Source organism: Daucus carota, chromosome 1, assembly GCF_001625215.2.
Source record: "Daucus carota subsp. sativus chromosome 1, DH1 v3.0, whole genome shotgun sequence".
In the NCBI taxonomy this organism is placed as follows: Eukaryota; Viridiplantae; Streptophyta; class Magnoliopsida; order Apiales; family Apiaceae; genus Daucus; species Daucus carota.
This window is the reverse complement of record NC_030381.2, coordinates 41,080,765-41,099,142: the sequence shown is the minus strand read 5'-3', so window position 1 is coordinate 41,099,142 and position 18,378 is coordinate 41,080,765. Positions and strand designations below refer to the sequence as shown.

General features: G+C 33.4%; 1 protein-coding gene across 1 annotated transcript; it reads right to left on the bottom strand.

Moving 5' to 3' along the window:
* Positions 1-1,294: 1,294 nt before the first annotated feature.
* On the bottom strand, positions 1,295-16,409 carry LOC108204698 (vacuolar protein sorting-associated protein 53 A). The gene is made up of 25 exons (XM_017374262.2): positions 16,200-16,409; positions 16,061-16,124; positions 13,077-13,171; positions 12,448-12,504; positions 12,171-12,321; positions 11,699-11,769; positions 10,352-10,476; positions 9,575-9,735; positions 9,331-9,472; positions 9,000-9,063; positions 8,562-8,732; positions 8,377-8,418; positions 7,476-7,580; positions 7,330-7,389; positions 6,617-6,694; positions 6,001-6,108; positions 5,831-5,896; positions 4,347-4,424; positions 4,131-4,264; positions 3,955-4,048; positions 3,648-3,725; positions 3,397-3,459; positions 2,106-2,174; positions 1,930-2,025; positions 1,295-1,824 (listed from the first exon to the last, which is right to left on the bottom strand). The coding sequence occupies exons 2-25, from the start codon at positions 16,107-16,109 to the stop codon at positions 1,516-1,518; spliced, it is 2,466 nt and encodes an 821-aa protein (XP_017229751.1). The 5' UTR covers positions 16,110-16,124; positions 16,200-16,409; the 3' UTR covers positions 1,295-1,515.
* Between the last annotated feature and the right edge of the window lie 1,969 nt (positions 16,410-18,378).

Below are 18,378 nucleotides of genomic sequence, written 5' to 3'. Positions count from 1 at the left end.
AATACTTTTCTTGTTTGTACTTTTCACGTTTGCCAACACACACTTTTGATCGTTAATATCTTTCATTTCGTAGTAGCATTAAATATAAAAACTTCACCGTATTAAAGTACTCGTGAATACGAATCTAACAAGATCACTCATGACTATATTTAGTTTTATAGATTAGATGTAAATTAGTAATTTGTCTCATGTTATGAACAGTACCGACATTACAAATAGGAAAAGAAAAAAGATACGGAGGGAGTACCTATTATTAGTATTAAATACCTAGTCAGCGGTGAAATTGTGATGGGGCTAATCCTTTACTATATTTTAGATGATTATAAATAGAATATATGATTTTAATATGATAATAATTGATGCGTAATATTTCTACAAATTTTTTATAGTGGATTAACAAATATATCTATCTATAGTAGGTTGTCTATAATTATAAACAAAAATGAGTATGACTGCAGTCTTTTTTTAAGAAATTGACTATATTTTTTTTTTCATTTTTGACATCCACCTCAATTTTTAGCTATGGTTGATCCTAGTTGGAGATGTTGTTATAGGTATTGATATGTAGGACGCTAATCAGAATTTTGATAGGTGTAGTAGTGGTTGTTGCTTGAATAGTTATTTTTTAAATTAATATAAAAGTGCAGCGGAGTTTTCAATTTATAATTTAAATTCAAAATTAGTTTGTTGTCAATTTCTTTTCACAATTTTTTATGTTTTAATCGTTTTACTATAATTAATATGGATTTTGGCTAATATTAACTAGCTTATCACCCGTGCCACGAACCGGTGATTTGTAACATGTATAATTTTATCGTATATATTTTAAATTTAATTGAAATACAAACCGATCATACTGACTGAATTTAAATGTTTTGCTTTTTTGATAATAAAAAAATTCATTAAAACACGTTATATATTAAACAGACCCGTAGAATAATACCGACCGATTGATAAAACTCGACAAATAAAATTATTAATATTTTAGTTTAATTATAATAATAATGATAAGAATATATAGTATAGTATAGTATAAACAGATAGTATAGATATATGATGTCACCTTCAAAGTGATAACATGGAGTAATTAATAATATATATATAAACTTTTTATTTATTTGAATTCTGAAGTATAATAGAAATTTTATAAATTTGATTCGTAAATTAAATTATTTAAAATTTAAATAATATTGCTCATGTTCCCCTAAAATGAGATTTGCTTATTATACCATGTTTGACTGTTTGACGGATATATAGAACAAAATAGATCATAATACGCTAGTTGATAACTATATACAGGCAAAAAGATTTAATTTTTTAAGTGAACGACTAATCCAGTTGTATGTTCAATTTACATGTATCATTAATTCATTATACAACACATTTCAACTTTACTGGGGCTTTAGTAGGAGTAATAGTTGAGCTTTTCAAAAACATATGGGAGCTATCAGCTATGCGCCTCTATCTCTATGGAGAATATGGAAGGATTTAAAAACTAACTACGTTCCCTCAGTATCATGGATTAAAGAGCTTCCTAAATGGTCCGTCTTTTCGGTCTTTTGCAGCCTCCGTCAAAGCAAGAAACCTCTTAAATCCTGTAGTGGCCGCACCTCTTCCCAGTGCAGCTGCTCTCGTCAAGACATCCTCTCGCGATGCTGCTGATATGATTCCAGAAGTAGTTGAAGCAATCGAGGCAGGAGGTGAAGGCACGCTGGGGACAGCTGGAACGATTGATGTAGCGGCAAGAGGTGGAGGCTGAGTAATTACAGGTCCACGTTTGTTGATATCATCTAGTATGTTCTGCTGATCAGTCTTCTTCAGACCCTGCATGAAAACAGTACATACATAACATGATGCTTAAATATCAGATTTTAAAAGCCATAATGGAAATAGCCCTAGGACAAAAAGTTTAGTGAAAGATAGGGATACCTTAAGATCTAATATACGTTGAAACTCCAAAGGTGTACCCTCTGGTAGCAGTGCTCGATAGGTATCTGCCACTGAATCAACTGGGGACAGTATAACCTGTAAAAGCAAAGACAAATGAGCAAGTTACTATCAGTTTCTCCAAAAACAAAGCCGAAATTGCTTAGCTACTTACTGACCTTTAGCAATGCCTCCGCTTTGCTCATTTCACGACTGATATATTTTGTATAGCTAGCAGCTCCTGATGTCTGTTATAACAGGATAACATGATTTTATGAGCAACCCAAGTTTACGCACAAAAGGGGGAAATGTATAAAAGCCACCCACCTTAGACATCAAATAAACAATTTTAATATGCGAAAATGGTATAAACATTTATCGCAACACGAAGCCAAAATATAGCCCACAATTAAAACCCAAAGAACTTATATACTGTACTACGTAAAATAGGTTAAAATTTCCAGAAATGTATATGTAATATTCAAGTGGAATTACATATCTCCTTCCCAGAGGAAATGGTATAATCAATGATGGTACCTACACTCTTCTGTCCCAAATACAAATTAACAATTTTCTACCTCCTATTTAGTTTCAATATCTTCTGTTTCATCTTACCTCCAATACAAATTTCATTGCCTTTCCTCTTGTGGACTAGAGTTGGACTTCAGTGTTCCAACTCCCAATTATCACTCAGAAATGAAGATGGATCATCCTCAACACCATCTCCTTATCATTCGTCACCTACTCCTAAACTCGAACATACAAGATGTGCTGAAGAGCACTATTCTTTTTAGTTCTTAACAGAGACAGCTTTGTATCAGATTCTTTGGTCACGCATGGCCCCTTTTTTTTTGAAATATCATCCTGAAGGTCCAACTACACTGTTCAATAAAATAGTATAGTCCCCAAATTTATATATTCAGGGTTCTTTCTAGCCCAAGTGTATATACTTGTAACCTAAACAGAGTCTGCACTCTCTAGGTTCACGCAGCGGAATACAAGGTCCAACATGTGAAAAAGCCATTCTTTTTTGGTTTACTGTTCTCTCCGCTAAAAGTAGATCATCCACTACTTCAAATCTCGTAGGGGTGAAGACCCAGAGTCAACAACACATCTGTCATGATCCTGGATGACCTTGAAGAGGTGTGTATTTCATGGCTTAAGCTTAGAATAGTAAACACTCAGGCTCACTGTATGTAGATCTGGAAGGAACTATAAAACAAAATTAAGTTGAGACCTGTAGCTACGCTTAGAATAGTAAACACACAGGCTCACTACGCATATGTAGATCTGGAAGGAACTATAAAACAAAATTAAGTTGAGACCTGTAGCTACACAGTTATCCAAGTGCCAACTAATACATACAAAGCTGTGAACAACCATAATGGCTATATTGAAGTCAGAATAACTGAACATTAAAGATCACACTCATTCCCACAGATATATACAACTATTTGTATGCTATCTCACCTGTCTTGCAAGGGAGGGAATATCTAGAAGAATTGTTTTCACAGCCTGTGTATCCAACAACATCTGCGAAAAAATTCCAAAGAACGTTTTAAACAATAATTGGAGCTCGACCCATCACAGCCCATCCAAGTGGATCAACTAGCATAGCACTAGCTAACAACACAGATTTATAACCATTTCAAGAAATTAAATATATAAACAGCTAGCTGATATTTGCTGGAACAAGGAAATGGAGTAAACTTGATCAAGACCTGCTGCGCTCCAGTTTCTGATATTTGCTTGCACTTAAAAATATTCTGGTAAAAGTGTGGACCAAGACAAGATGCAAGCTGCAATATTAATGATAAATTAGTACACTGAACAAACCAAGAAGAAAAAAAAGTGACAAACGCAAACCGAAAAGCAATATGTGAAATCGAATTAGTAAAGATAGATAATGCTTTTAAGTTGGCTTTTAAACACAAACCCCAGTTATCTAACAAGATACAGATTCTAGCACAAAAACCGAAAAGAAATAAGTGAAGCATTGAATAAAAATACATGAAATTTCGCAATCACCTTGTCCAAGAAAAACTGGAAATAAATAGGAGAAAGAAGGCTTCCGAGTGCAGGAATGCTGCTTATAAGGATCAAATTAATTCCATTTACATACCTGAATGGGAATGAACAAACTAATTAATCATTCATTCATCCGGTTGATCTGATATAGTTTAGTCATTAAAACTGCATCTTACTCTGATTGGTCACCAACACTCTCAAGGGTTGCCCATGGCACACGCGTCATTGCAGCCATTTCAATGTCAAATTTGGATTCGAGACCATGTACTAAAGTCACCAGAGCTTTTGTTATTACTGCGGAGAATTCATCCTTCACAGATGCATGTCCTTTATTAAACTTGCAAGAAACAGAAAATATTACAAAATATAAACAGGTAAAAAACAGATAAAACCTGCACTTCAGACATATCCACTGCATCAGCCAATTGAGAATCAATTATTTTGGCTACATTCTCAGCCAACTCCCCTGCCTGAGAAAAAATCGTGAATTTCCAGTAAGTATACTGGATAAAGTAAAATATCAAAAGCATAAATAAATGCACAGAGCTAGCACCAAAATAATATTAGGTACCCAATTACAGCCTTCTGAGTAAAGTCTATGCATCATAACTTAATATCAGTGGAATGTGTAGCAGACTGTCCCTTAATGTAGAAGTTGTCAGCAAATAAGATTCCAGAAAGTCGTTACTTTTCAAAAAAAATCTAGCTCCCATTCCTTGAAGTGATTTTGCTTTTGTTCTTATAGTCAAGTAATTCCATATACAGAGAAAAATATTATAATGTACACACACTTGTAATATTAAATCTGCTGTACACTTGTAGTTGAGAATGGCTAGATTTCTGTTCCTCGCGGAATTATATCAAATAATTATGCAATGAATTTGTTAAAAAATCTCAATGACAAAACAGTAGCTTACATTTCTTTACTGTAAATTGCAGTCATTACTGAGAACATGTCTATACTAGAATCAGAAGCTTGGAAGAAAAAGAAATGAAAAGAGCCTGCTGTTAAATCATCTGTCTCAAGTAATTATAAAAAAATGATCTTTCACTTAATCAGGGACAAGTTGTTCAAGAATATATGTCTGTTCTACAGTCTCCAAAAATGTGAATGACAGTTTACTGCATCAATTTAATTGCAGCTAGTGTGTCACTGAATTAAAGAAAGCTTCTTTAGTTCTACATTTACAAAAAATAAATTTCTTTTTGCATCTACACAAGACTCGATTTCTGGGTAAACTTTTTAGAAATTAAATTCATTTGATCCACATGGCATACAGATATAGAGCTATGTTGCATAGACAACAAGACTGCCTTGATAAAAAAAACAAAGTCCCTTTGCGAAGAAGGTAGCCTAGAGATTATAAACATCAAATTTGTTCTTGGTTTTGACCAATCTATTTCACAAAATTGGTGATAAACTTTTAAGGGTGACTCTTAATTTTATCTGGACATCTGTTGTAGCTCTAAACACTAGCATTATACAGTATGTAGATAGAACAGATTTCTATCACATCCACTTGTTACAGTTTAGCTATAACACGTCATGTGAGTTCTTGCAGTTGACATTTATGACCATGAATATGTTCGATGTTTTAGTTGAGAACTCGACTGTAATCACTATGAGGAAGTAAACTTGATATTCAGGAATAAAACCCTCATATTACGATAACAGTAACATCAATGCCTAGCACAGAACAACAGCGACAAACTGTAGCAAGCAAGCATGATTACTTAGCAGTAAGCACGAAAAATGTGTTACTAATAGTCTAATACCTCACTTTTGTGACTCAAGAAAATAATTCGTTAGCAGTGCAGAAATCAAAAGAAGAAACCAGTAATCGCTAAATATTTACATGCATGAAATTGAACTGACCGTTTTGTGGCAATATTCAGCCGTATTTACAATATAACATATGACCCTTTCGTCCTTATCAGATGTCTGCAAAAAACAGTTAATTAACAAATTAAGAAGCATCAGTAGATGTACAGTACTAATATAAGGAATTTTATGCATTATGTGCCAGCATGAGATGGTAGTCCTACCTTGATCTGACCATCCATGCCCGTTGCAGCTGCAACAATTCCTGTACCACCTTTAGGCAATCGTGCAAACAGTTTTGTAGCATATGATTTGAGAATTCTTTGAAATACCTAATTATGACACCCAGAAGATATTAGCATTTTACCATATTAACTGTATTGGCTTAACATATATTTAACCAATAATAGAGGACCTAGAAGTCTTTAATATCTTATACTAATAGGTAATAAGTTAATGGCCACAGCAGAAGCCAATGCCATCTCATATTTATTTGCAAACAGACTCATTCTTGGACTACATATTTTCACATCTCAATATTGGGAAACTTTTAAATACAATTGCCACCTTACATGCTAAACTTTCCGAAATTATTATATGATTAGGGATTACTTACCCTTCTATAGTCACATAACCATGTGTTTATGTGCTCAAAAATTTTAGCAACCTGATAGTTATTCCCATAATTCATCATATTTGAGAATAGGCCCAAAAGATACGATTTATTAATTCAGAAGGTAATCTTTTATTAATAAGTATATTATGCAACTACCATGTTCATGTCACTTTTATTTATGCACATTAGCCAAACAAATGCAAAAGATAAGTTTCAAGGGTGACCTTGAACAAATTGAGTAAAGTCTGGCTCTTTGTTAAAGCACTGCATCTTTTTAAGCTTCTCCTGATAATCAAAAAGACCTACATAAAGCAGCAATCAGAAAACTAGTCAATTAGTTGACGTAAAATCTTAGAATTAGAATAGAGGCAGCCCAATTCAAAGTTATATATATAAATTAGATAAATTATAACTACTTTAGACTTTTGAAATTGCAAGGTATAACTACATTAAAACACTTAAAAAGAACATAGAAAGAAATAGTTCAGCTGACTCATCAAGAAAGCTTGTGAAATGGAAATTTTTCGGCAAGTTTCATTTGATTTGGGTTCTCAGGAAACCTAGAAGCATATTATATATCCATTCTCTTGACGTATCACCACATTAAGTTCCCAAAATGAAACTTAATTGTACAGATAGTGTGTCTAGAGCTCCCAGCAAGAAAAGAGATCTAGACTGCAACAAGATTTTTTTTATGGTTATTTGGAATTATCCACCAAACAAGTGGAAAACATAAAGTATTAAGCCAATGCAATCTTAAGAAGTCTTTGATCCCTGAGTAAAAGTGGAAGGAAATGTGAATTTCTGTAATCGACTCCAAAATATAATAGAGACTCCGAGGCAAATAAGGAATTAGCAGTAATTGAAAACATTTACTCGTAAATGTATTGTACATAATTAGGAAAAATAGATGTCATGATTACAAGTATATATCTACCTGCATGCTGCTGGACAGTATATTAGTCTGACTTCCCTCCTCAATTTCCCATGTTTCCTCCTGTTGCATTAAAGAGAACACAAATTACTAGCTAATCCAAGCTATGATCAATTCCTAGTACATTTAATATGGTACATCAAATGCACCTGAACAAGTTTCTCTAGATGTTCCATAAGAGTCTTCTCTTCCAGTTCTATATATACTGTCATGTGCGGTTCAAAGCAAGATGAAATAATCCCTTGAAAATTAAACTGCAATACAAAGATACAATACAATTCAGCATCAACCCAGACAGATACAGAAGCTATGTAAAAAGACTTAGCCCGCTTGTCATGAGGGACCAAATTCATAGCAGGACCATTGTGTCTTACCACAAGCATATAGGTGCTTCAGATTATATTATTTATTTCATCCTTTAGAATGTGCCATCCTATATTCCTATTTCATTATCTACACAATCCAATGAAAGTTCACTTACGTCTTACCCTAGGTGTACACTTGTATCTATTTCCACCCCATCTGTCTATGGGGCTCAGCACTGTGCTCTTCTTATCTTCCATTAATGATGACTACAGTTGTAATAGACAAGATGCAAGGACTTAAACATAATGTGATCTCATTTACAATCTCATGTAGACAAACATCCCAGTCATCCCAGTCAGATGCAACCATCAAGTATCATTAACATAAGGTGTGCACTACATGTAGCCCCTTTTAGAATCTTGTATATAACTCATATAATTGTAGAGTAATATACTTGCAAAGCAAATAGTACTACAGCTCACATATAAATATTGTATCATCCCATATTAGCAATAGAAAGTTAGCAATTGGTGTGTGTGTTTTTTTGGTTACAAGCAATTAGTTTATTTTTAACTTCAAACATAAAAGTGCAAGCAGATACATACACTTCAACATGTAAAAAAGTTTAAGATATAATATCAGAGGTCACCTGCTTACAGCCAACACTTCCAACTATGAGATATAGCATCAATAAGTATAGCACAAGAATGATTGTAAGCATGCCTTAAAATAACAAGAACTTACCCCAGCTCCAGGCACTGACAAATCTTTCTGCCCATCTTTCTCCTGACAATACAACACCAAGAGACACTTAATTACAAGATATTTAGGGATACAAAAGGAAATTATTACACAGAACCCAAAGGGAAAGAGGAATAGGATCATAAACAAAGAAATCATCTAGTAATAAATACATGATTCGCGCTTACATCATGACTAGCAAGCTTCTTCTCGTACTTCTTTCGAATATCCAACACAGTTTGAGTAGTATTTTCTCCGCTATCTGTCTCCCCATTGTCACTCCCAATATCTTTACTTGGGCTGCCACCACCGAATTTGTCTGCTAATTCATCCTCAAATTCTTTGGTACGTTGTAGTGCCTTCAAATATATATCAGATATGAAATTTTCAGTCAGCATCAGAAGTACCATACAGAAGAGGGGATGACCAAGAGACAAAGGGTAAACAGTTTAATTAATTCCAAAAATCTTGCAATTGAACACAACTGATGTTATTGTGTCCATATGCATTTCCAGAAAGATTAATTATTAATATATGAAATTCAACATCAGGTGAACCGCACTAGGTTGTCACTCACAAAATAAATAAAAATAATAATAACATACTTAGCAAGGAACAGAACTTACGAGCAACAAATTTCCAACATCAGGCTTTTCTTTCATATTACTTAAGATTTCGTCAAGTTGTGTCCTGATAATAAACAACAAAAGTCACTTGTCTGGTAAAAATTATTTTACAGAATTAATAGTATATTAACTGGAACCAGACCAGGTTTAAGCCAGAATCCTCATAGTAATTGACACATAAAAACACAAATTTCTATGTTAACTTTTTAATATTCATGCAAGGAAGCACCGCATATGTATATTGTTAAAGGCAGAACTTGCTGCCAATCAAGACTATAATTGTTTATAAGAATAAACAAAGGTATGTAAAAGAAATAGGTACTTGACAGACCTCGTCAACTTGCAGAACTGAATACAGAGCAAATACTCAACGTGCCATGAAGGAGGAAAGATTTTCCATATCTCCTCATTCGTTCTTAAACGACGTTTTATCCAAGCATATCTTCGCTCAGTTTTATCCAGCTTGGCTAATTCTGCATGATTGTAGTTTTAATCAATTTCAAATGGAATTGCAACTCAGAACAATTTCCAGTTGGTAGAATTACATAACAATTGTATATTAGAATGGAACTGACCAGCTCCTTCAAAGATCTGTCGATATGAAGTAAGCTCACGGCTACAAAAGTTCTTAACCAGATCTTCTCTAACTGATGGCTCCAGAGCATCAACAACCAAACAAGCATCTGATAGCTGCTGCAGCAAATTAGTTTCTTCAGTTTCTTTTCCTGTGCCTAGGCTGCAAACAAACAGAAAAATAAGAAAGCCAAAAAGGAAACAGCGAACATGAAATTCTGAATGTACCAATAACAAATTTAACAAAACCTAAAGAAATTAACAAGTTAATTTCATAAGAAAGGTAAAAGAAAACTAGAGAAAAATAGGCCTATTCAATAGAAGTAATACAAGTTAAATTGACTAAAAATTTCTGAAATTTCATAAAAATTATAGTTGTCACAGGTAATGACACAGAAGATTATGAAAATCATTTTTGTATGAGCAATATATATACAAACTGGAACCACAGAAAATTAGAAGATGATCGAGTCATTTAAACTATTTTGCTTGTTTTCCCCATCTATTTAAGTTTATTTAACATATACATGGTAGCTGCATATTGCCATCCCTACTAAAAGCTAAGAGGGAAGTGAGAAACAGTCTTCTGAAATAACAAGCATGGAAGCATGAGCTAATGTCAATAAGCCTTCTCCAAAGACCAATATATGATTCGTAAATATATAAAATCTTATCAAGAGCTCCACAATATACATGGATTAATCAAGTTTAGTTTACGTTCATTTTCAACAATAATTAGGAAAAAAACATTCAACAATATATCCAGAAAATTGTCACACCTTGAAAAATCAGAGGACACGTGTGATTTCAGAATTTGTTTAATGTTCTTCAATTTCTCCCTCAGCTCCGTGATCTTTGGGATATCTCGATAGGCTTCAAAATGACTACATAACTGGTTCACAGCCTGGAACATGAAAAAGACAACATTGATCATCAAACATCGTAGAGGAAAAGTAATCAAAAACACTCACATAAACATCACTTAATAAAGATTTCGTAAATTAGGCGCCTTCCTCTTAATTCTTTATTCTCTTTTGTCCATTATTCCTTCTCATATTATTCTTTCATAAAGTCATTTTAGATGTGGTCATTCAATTGGCAATTTGTCCACATTTCACCAGAGGATCTATCAGAGTATCCAGGACGAGTACATCTAGCGGCCTAAATCGAACATCCAAGATAACATCCCTTGTTCTAATCTCTGGTCCATTGCTCACTTCCCATCAAGATACCCTAAAAATATCCGCTTATCAAGGATAATCAGCTCTTGCATGTGAAAGGCACTTAAAATTAAATAAGCATACCACGATATACTAAGTGTTCCAAATGTATGCAGCTAAAAATAAAGCAGTGAGAGAAAGGGGGAAAAAAATTATTCTGATCCCCCAACCAATCACATAGTTCTAATACATCGATGATAGTGGCAGGATGTAATAGTAAATACATGTATTCTACATATTCTCAAACTACATGGTGACTTGACCATCTTCCAAGTCCCCCTATATTACTAAATACCAAAGGCAGCTACAACTTAGCAACTTAAAATGAGATTAGCTAACCCTCTATCCTTTGTGCTTTTACAACACAGTATCCCTTTCCAGATGACCTTTTATGAGATCGACCCTAACATAGTTGTTCATGTTTAAATGCAACTTTTAAAAGGACCCTGAGGCACACATGATACTCGAACCCCACCCAGACTTTTTCCTTCCTACAGCAATCATGGTAAGACTTCACTATAAACAGAGCATACACACGTCCCTTACATCCAAGACTATCAGTACCCAGGACTCGAAGATGTACTCTTTACTAAAAACATCTTTGTGCATCTCCATACATCACATGAGATGAAAATATAAACTTCAGGCTGCCATCACTACATATTAGCAGGGACCTCAAAAACTGTTGCTTAAGAATTGCCAAGACCATCAGTGGTTGCTAAGGAGAAAGACAGAAGTCGTGTGTAATTTACAATTGAAATATAGCCTCCATGGTACTAAAATGCACCAAAAATTCAGCCCCAAACACATAATCCATATTGTAAAATCTAATAAAAGAAAGGCAATAAAAATGTAGTTGATAGCGCAGAGATACACATATTATATCTGGAAGTCCAGATTATGTACCTCAAGTTGTGCAGCTGCCTCTTTATATTGGCGTTTTGAAGCCATTACTTGAAGTTTCTCAACTGCGGAGACTGTCATTGAACAGGGAGGGTGCTTAGTACAAATCTATAGCAAAAAGAATGATATGTTTGACATATTAAATCACACCAATCAAAAAACAATTATTAGTATATATTTCTTGATAGTTGGTATTAATCCAAATCACCCCTAGAAAATATCAAATTTTGATACATGAATAATTTGGTAAAACTCACAAGTGTATAGATCATACTTTCAACTCAAAACAACTCAATCCCTAGTGATCTAGCTACATCAGACTCATCTCATGCAATATAGAAAATCAGGACTTTTTTTCTTTACTCCAATAATTTGGTGCAAATTATTTTCCTTCTTGCCTTCTTGTAACAAATCATAAATGGAAAAAAAAAAGTTACAGAAGAGCTTAGTGTACAAAGGAAAGACAAGAATCAACCTAGCATTGTAAGACGATGAAGTGCTGTGATTGTAGTAGTTATATGCTTCTTTGCAAAATCCAATTTCTTAATGTCGCGACATATCTCCTGTACCATTGTTTCACTTTGCTCGGCTTTAGTTTTTATTTCATGAATCTTGTACATCAGTTCCTGCCAAGGAAAAAAAACACAGAAGCTAGAAATGATTTAACCATACCAAATCAAGAGCCCTAATACTTAAGAGCACCCTAAGAGCTACACAAGCAACAAGATGAGGTAAGATTCTTTAGGACAGACCTTCACAGCACCTGTAGCTGCAGCAAGATCTTCCTTGGCTTTTGTTCCCGAATTGCTCTGAAAATATGACAGTTCATCAATGCACTACAATAACTAAATCTCTATAGCAACTTGAGGGAGCAGATAGAACTAAGTTGATAAATCTACTAGACCAAATTTTATTAGTTAACAGAACATCTCATATACAATCAGTCATTTGTGCATGTTTCAGAAATAAGATAAAAGCATTTTATGTCAGAATTTGAGACATTATGCAGAAATCATTTAGGCAAAGCTTGATTGTATGTTATCATTTTTAAATATGTTTTTCACATAATAAATTTAAAAACGCTTATTTATATAATCTTGCAAATTCTTTCTAAACTTTCCATTTTCTAAAAAAAAAAATATAAACATTTCTCTTGAAGAAAGGCTCCAGCAACAGTACCAATTGTTATTATGATCAGATATGAAATGGGAAATATAATATGAAATAGATCAATGGTGATGATAATATTACTAAGAGTAATAGTTAATAGAGGAAGATACATCATGGACAAGAGGTCCTCCTAAGAGAAATCTCTGTCAAATATGAGCTGCAAAAGGCCTCCTATAACTCAAGAATTACATAGAGGAAAACAAAAAGGAACCTGTTGGCGAACAGCTGCTAAAATTCCGGCATCTACACGGCGAATCTCATTGTGAATTTTTTGCATTAAAGGCTCGACTCCAGATAATGATGCCTCTGGTAGACCATAATAGAGATTGTCAAATTAATTAGACTCACAGATAATATTCAATTAGGCAATGAAATTTGAGAGCCAAAACTTAAGCAAATACAATGCTTAGTTGATAACAATATTTCCTTATATACTCATTATCTGCATTTTGATCCAAAAAGAAAAATGATAATTTGTTAACGTTCACACAACACCAAAACAAACTCAACCATAGACACACATATTTACATCACAACAGCCTGTTTAACAAAACTGGAAAAATGTGTGCATTGTAGTTTTGGCTTGTAGGCTTTCAAGCTACCAGAACGTATTATATTTACAAAGTTAACGACTAAACACTTGATTATTACTTGCACGTGTTAAACAAAGACCTTACTTATGCTTGAGCAGAAGTCATAGATGCAAAGTAGAACCTATAAATCCCATACCAGACCCGACAGTGACTTTTCCAGTCAGTAATCCCTCATCTTTCTGAAGCATTCCAAGTCTTTGTGTCATAAATATTGAGATATAGTAATCACCTATTGGTAATTAATATCTGTATAGAAACCACCTTGGTTATTCTTCTGTAAATTGTATGCTTGCACATATGTCTCGTAAATAGTGTAATATATTTAGATTTCATTTGTACCATATATCTATTTCTTTTGTTCAATTAACAAGCAGAGGCACTCAGTGTTACAAAGTCATACTCAGACCTAAGATAGTCCAAATTTAGCATGTAAGTTGCACTTCACTTACTTTTCTCTTTGTAGAAGTAGATACAATCCAAATAACTAAAACTTCCGCATTTTAAAAGGTTAAGCTGCAGTTTCTCATCTGAAATTCTTGCCTTACCTAGACTATTATGTTGATTTCGAATATAAAGAAATTTTTGCGCAAAATTTTAACAAAGATTAAACTCAGAAGCAAGTAGTTTCCCCTTAAGGTAAAAAAGGAGACCTATTTCTACTAGTTTTACAATGATTTATCCACTAATCTCAAGCGTGTTAAAAAAATTACACATGGTCACATGGACAACTTATTGCATAGCCAAGTCAATCTATTAAATCAGTCATTCCTTCCTACCAATTTGTTCGAAGATAAGCATTAAACTGGACACAAAAACATGTACAAACAAATACCAGAAAAAAAAAAAAAGAACAACATTCCCAACTCTCCTATATAACATCGGTATATAGGTAACTGGAGTAATTGAAAATTTATCAGGACTTAAAAAATTAGAAAAATGGATTAATTGACGAACGTAACAGATTTTGAAGTTGTCATCTATAATTTCCAATGGTTTGGTGAAATTCTTTTCGAGAGATTTTAATATACAAATGCCTTTTGATCAATTATGTTTTTTCTATCCGAGGCCTTTATGCATATAAGATATGACTTTGCCAAAAAAACAGAGAGCACTTGGTTGGACGGTGACTACTAGGCATGTCTCTATATTGTACTACGCAGATCAGCTGTACTATTCAAGGATACAGGTGAATTCACTTAACGTGGACTAATTGTACAGATATAAAGGCTAAACTAAAGAAACTCTGTATTGAGCATTTAAATTACTAAATCAGAGTTGCTTGATCGATCATTGTGGCATAATATGCTAGCCTAACAACTCTGTCATTGATTCGAAGTTAATGCATGTTGTGCTGCAGGGTGATATTTCATTATAATTTGTGCAGGACGAAAGCTATAAGTCTAGGATAAATTATATCAGCTCTAAATTCTATGTGTGCTGTATACTTCTTATCTCAATATCTTTCTGCATTTTGTATGTTCAGTAAGATGAGTTAATTTATGACTGGCAACTATACACCAAATAGTAGAATCACTCCTGCATCTTTTGAAGCGTGGCCTACGTTTGCATTGTAGGGCATCTGTTTATGAGATGAAGAAAACTCCTTCCAGCTGTCATTCTATTTAATTATTTACTTTTCTGTTCCAACTTTATTGTACAGAACTGGCGGCATGTATAGCCACATCGGGTTCGAAATACCAACAAACCTATGATGGCAATACATGGAGAAATTGGCTCTGTAGTTTCTTGGTCTATAGCACTTAATATGCTAATTCCATCAAATGGAACATAATACTAGGGCCATGTTTGTTTCACGGTCCCGCGATTAGAATCCATGAGTTATAATCCTTCATTATTAATCCGGGGGATTATAATCCTTAAAATTATCAAATCTCATGTTTGTTTACAAGGATAAAATTAGAATTGGATTATAATCCTTAAATTTTAATACTATGTTTGTCCTGAGGGATAACATATAGAAGTGGGCTGCAATCCTTTAAATGTGTAAATCCATATTTGTTTACATAAGATTATGGTGAAAGCATTATAATCTTTTAAAATTTTGAGGAGATTAATAATATCTCTTCCACCCAAGAATTAGAGAGGATTATAATCCTATCCCTTATCCAACAAAACAAATACAGGATAACTATTTTAAAGCACTGTGATTGCGCTCACTTGGATGTAATGAAATGAGGGGAAAATGGAATCAAGATTATAAAGTAATTTAAAGGAGAAGAACAATATACGAGACGATAGTGATTGAGCATGAGTGAGTCTAAACTTTCAAGGATGAAGATTTTTAGTTCAAATAGTATAGAATGGAATGATGAAAGGAACGAAAATTACAACATTTTCCCCAACCTCCCGCAAGCTATAATCCTAGGAACACAACTTTACCACCGCCAAATATTAAAATAATCACCCGAAGCAAATTTAACAATTACCAGAAACAAAAGAAATCTTTACACGCACATTGCATCACAAGTTTTGGTACAAAACATCGACACACGGAAAGGCTTATTACTATAAATAACAACTTGGCAATTGCTAGGCTAAACTTGAATATACAATGTATTTGTAAGGACGTGATCTGACTGACCAGTTGGGAACATCTGATTGATATAATCCAAGGCATTAGACTTGTCCATTGCTGAATCGAAGCGCTGAATCAATAAGAATACAAATCAACAACAATTCGAACAATGATAAGATATATTTAGGATCGAATTGAAGCTTACGGGAGATTTGTAGATCTGAATTGAACGCGGGTGCGGCTGGAGTGAATTGTACAGAAGCTTCTAGAGCTGTGTGTTTGTTCGATATATACACGCATATATATACACACAAATTCAGAAAATATAATTGAACGATATATGGAAGTAGATTCTGAGCAACTGGTGATCTAAGAAGAAATCAAAGATTTCTCACCATTTTTATCTATACCGTATGAGTTACCTGGTTTAAAAAAAGGCTTAAATACATTTTTACCATCGAAGTTTCACTCAATATACACACGAACCATCAAAGTTTTAAAATGTACGGTTCAGCTACTGATGTTTCTAGTTATGTATACTTCGACCATAACCAAGTTGCAGAACTGAAAACCGGAGGGAGTGCAAGTCACTTGCGGTCGAGCGCACGTGTGGAAATACAGATATTGTGCCATCATGCGGTGGACCCAGGCTTGGCCAGGGTGAACCTGCTTCTCCTTATCTTTCTCAATTTTGAATTTCCTGTGAGTATAATTCGGGATAAAAACTTCTTTTGATCCTCATTTCTCTGTATCTGCGCATGACCACCTGCATTGTGGACGAGGATGTGTATTTTTATTTATTTTTGTCATATTTTTCATTTATCTAGTTTTTCTATTTATAAAAAGCATATAACTTTCACTTTAACGGTCACTGGTAGCTCTATATAAAAGTATGTGATTAATCAAAATAAATAAATGATACAAAATATATTTAGGAATTAGGCGGAATGATTAATTGAGTTACCAATTGGAATATATTAAAATAATATAATAGTATTTAATTTATTATACTAGTCTTTGAAAAAATATGTTGTGATTAATCAAAATAAATAAATAACACAAAATATATTCACAAACTAGTCAAATGATTAACCGATAGTAATCGGAATATATTAAAATAATATAATAATATTTAATTCATTATAATATTCTTAAAAAAAATATATTGTTATTAATCAAAATAAATAAATAATATAAAAATATATTCAAAAATTAGAGGTTCGGATAATGATATACTCCCTCCGTCCCAGCCAATTCTTTACGTTTGGTTTGGGCACGGAGGTTAAGAAATATGTATAAAGTAGTGGAAAAGAGAAAGAAAAGTGGGTGAAGTGGTGGGACCCATTAATTTTTAATGTATAAAAGAGAGATAGTGGAGTAAAAGTAGTGTGAAAAGGAAGTAAAAGTAGTGTGAAAAGGAAGGAAAAGTTGGGAAGTGGTGGGACCTATTGACTATTTTTGGTAACTTTTGGAATGTAAAGAATTGGATGGGACATCCCAAAAAGGAAACTGTAAAGAATCTGGTGGGACGGAGGGAGTAAAAGTTAGTTACAGTTCAAATCTTCTAACTGGAAAAGGAAAAAGTGAGCGCGTGTACAGTAAACACCCACCACTCACTCGCATATCAAATGTTTGGTATGCAACGTCAACCGGTTTTTCTGATTTTGCTCGATTGTGGCGAGGATATACAAAAGAGTAAAGTTGGATGGTTGGACCGGATTTTTTCAAACATGCATGGTTGGTGTGTACAACGAGCCAAACTTCAATGGCTTGAAGGTATTTAAGCCTAAAAAAAAATGTTTTTTTAACTTAAAAGCCGCTTACGAGCTTCTCAAGCGCTCCCATGTTTTCTTTCTTTCCCACGGATGGCATCATCATTTGGGCTCAGTAACTCTAACTAACGCAAATTGTTTTCTAAAATCTATCTATATTTTATAATAACTAGCCTTTAACCCGTGCGAAGCACGGGCGGGTATACAACTCTTTATTTATTATTTATAATTTAAATTTTAATATTATTTTAATAGTTTTTTAGTATTAATGAATTGAATTTTAATTAAATTATATCAACTAACTAATTATATTTTCTCGAAAAAATTCAGCTTTTATAATTTATTATCTATTTATAAATATTTTGTTGTGGATACTATATTTGTCGTGTAACGGATTAGAGTTAAAAAGAATTATACGAAGGATCTTGTTTTAAAAAAAAGTATTCAAAATTGGATATTTATAACTTCATTTTAACATCATTATAATTTTTTTCTAAAATATTATATGATGATGTATTATGATGAGTGTTTTTAGTATATGAAACTGTTTAACAGTGTATGCGCATGTTATAGAATTCTAGTTTCAGAGGGAGAGTACCAAATAAAAAAACA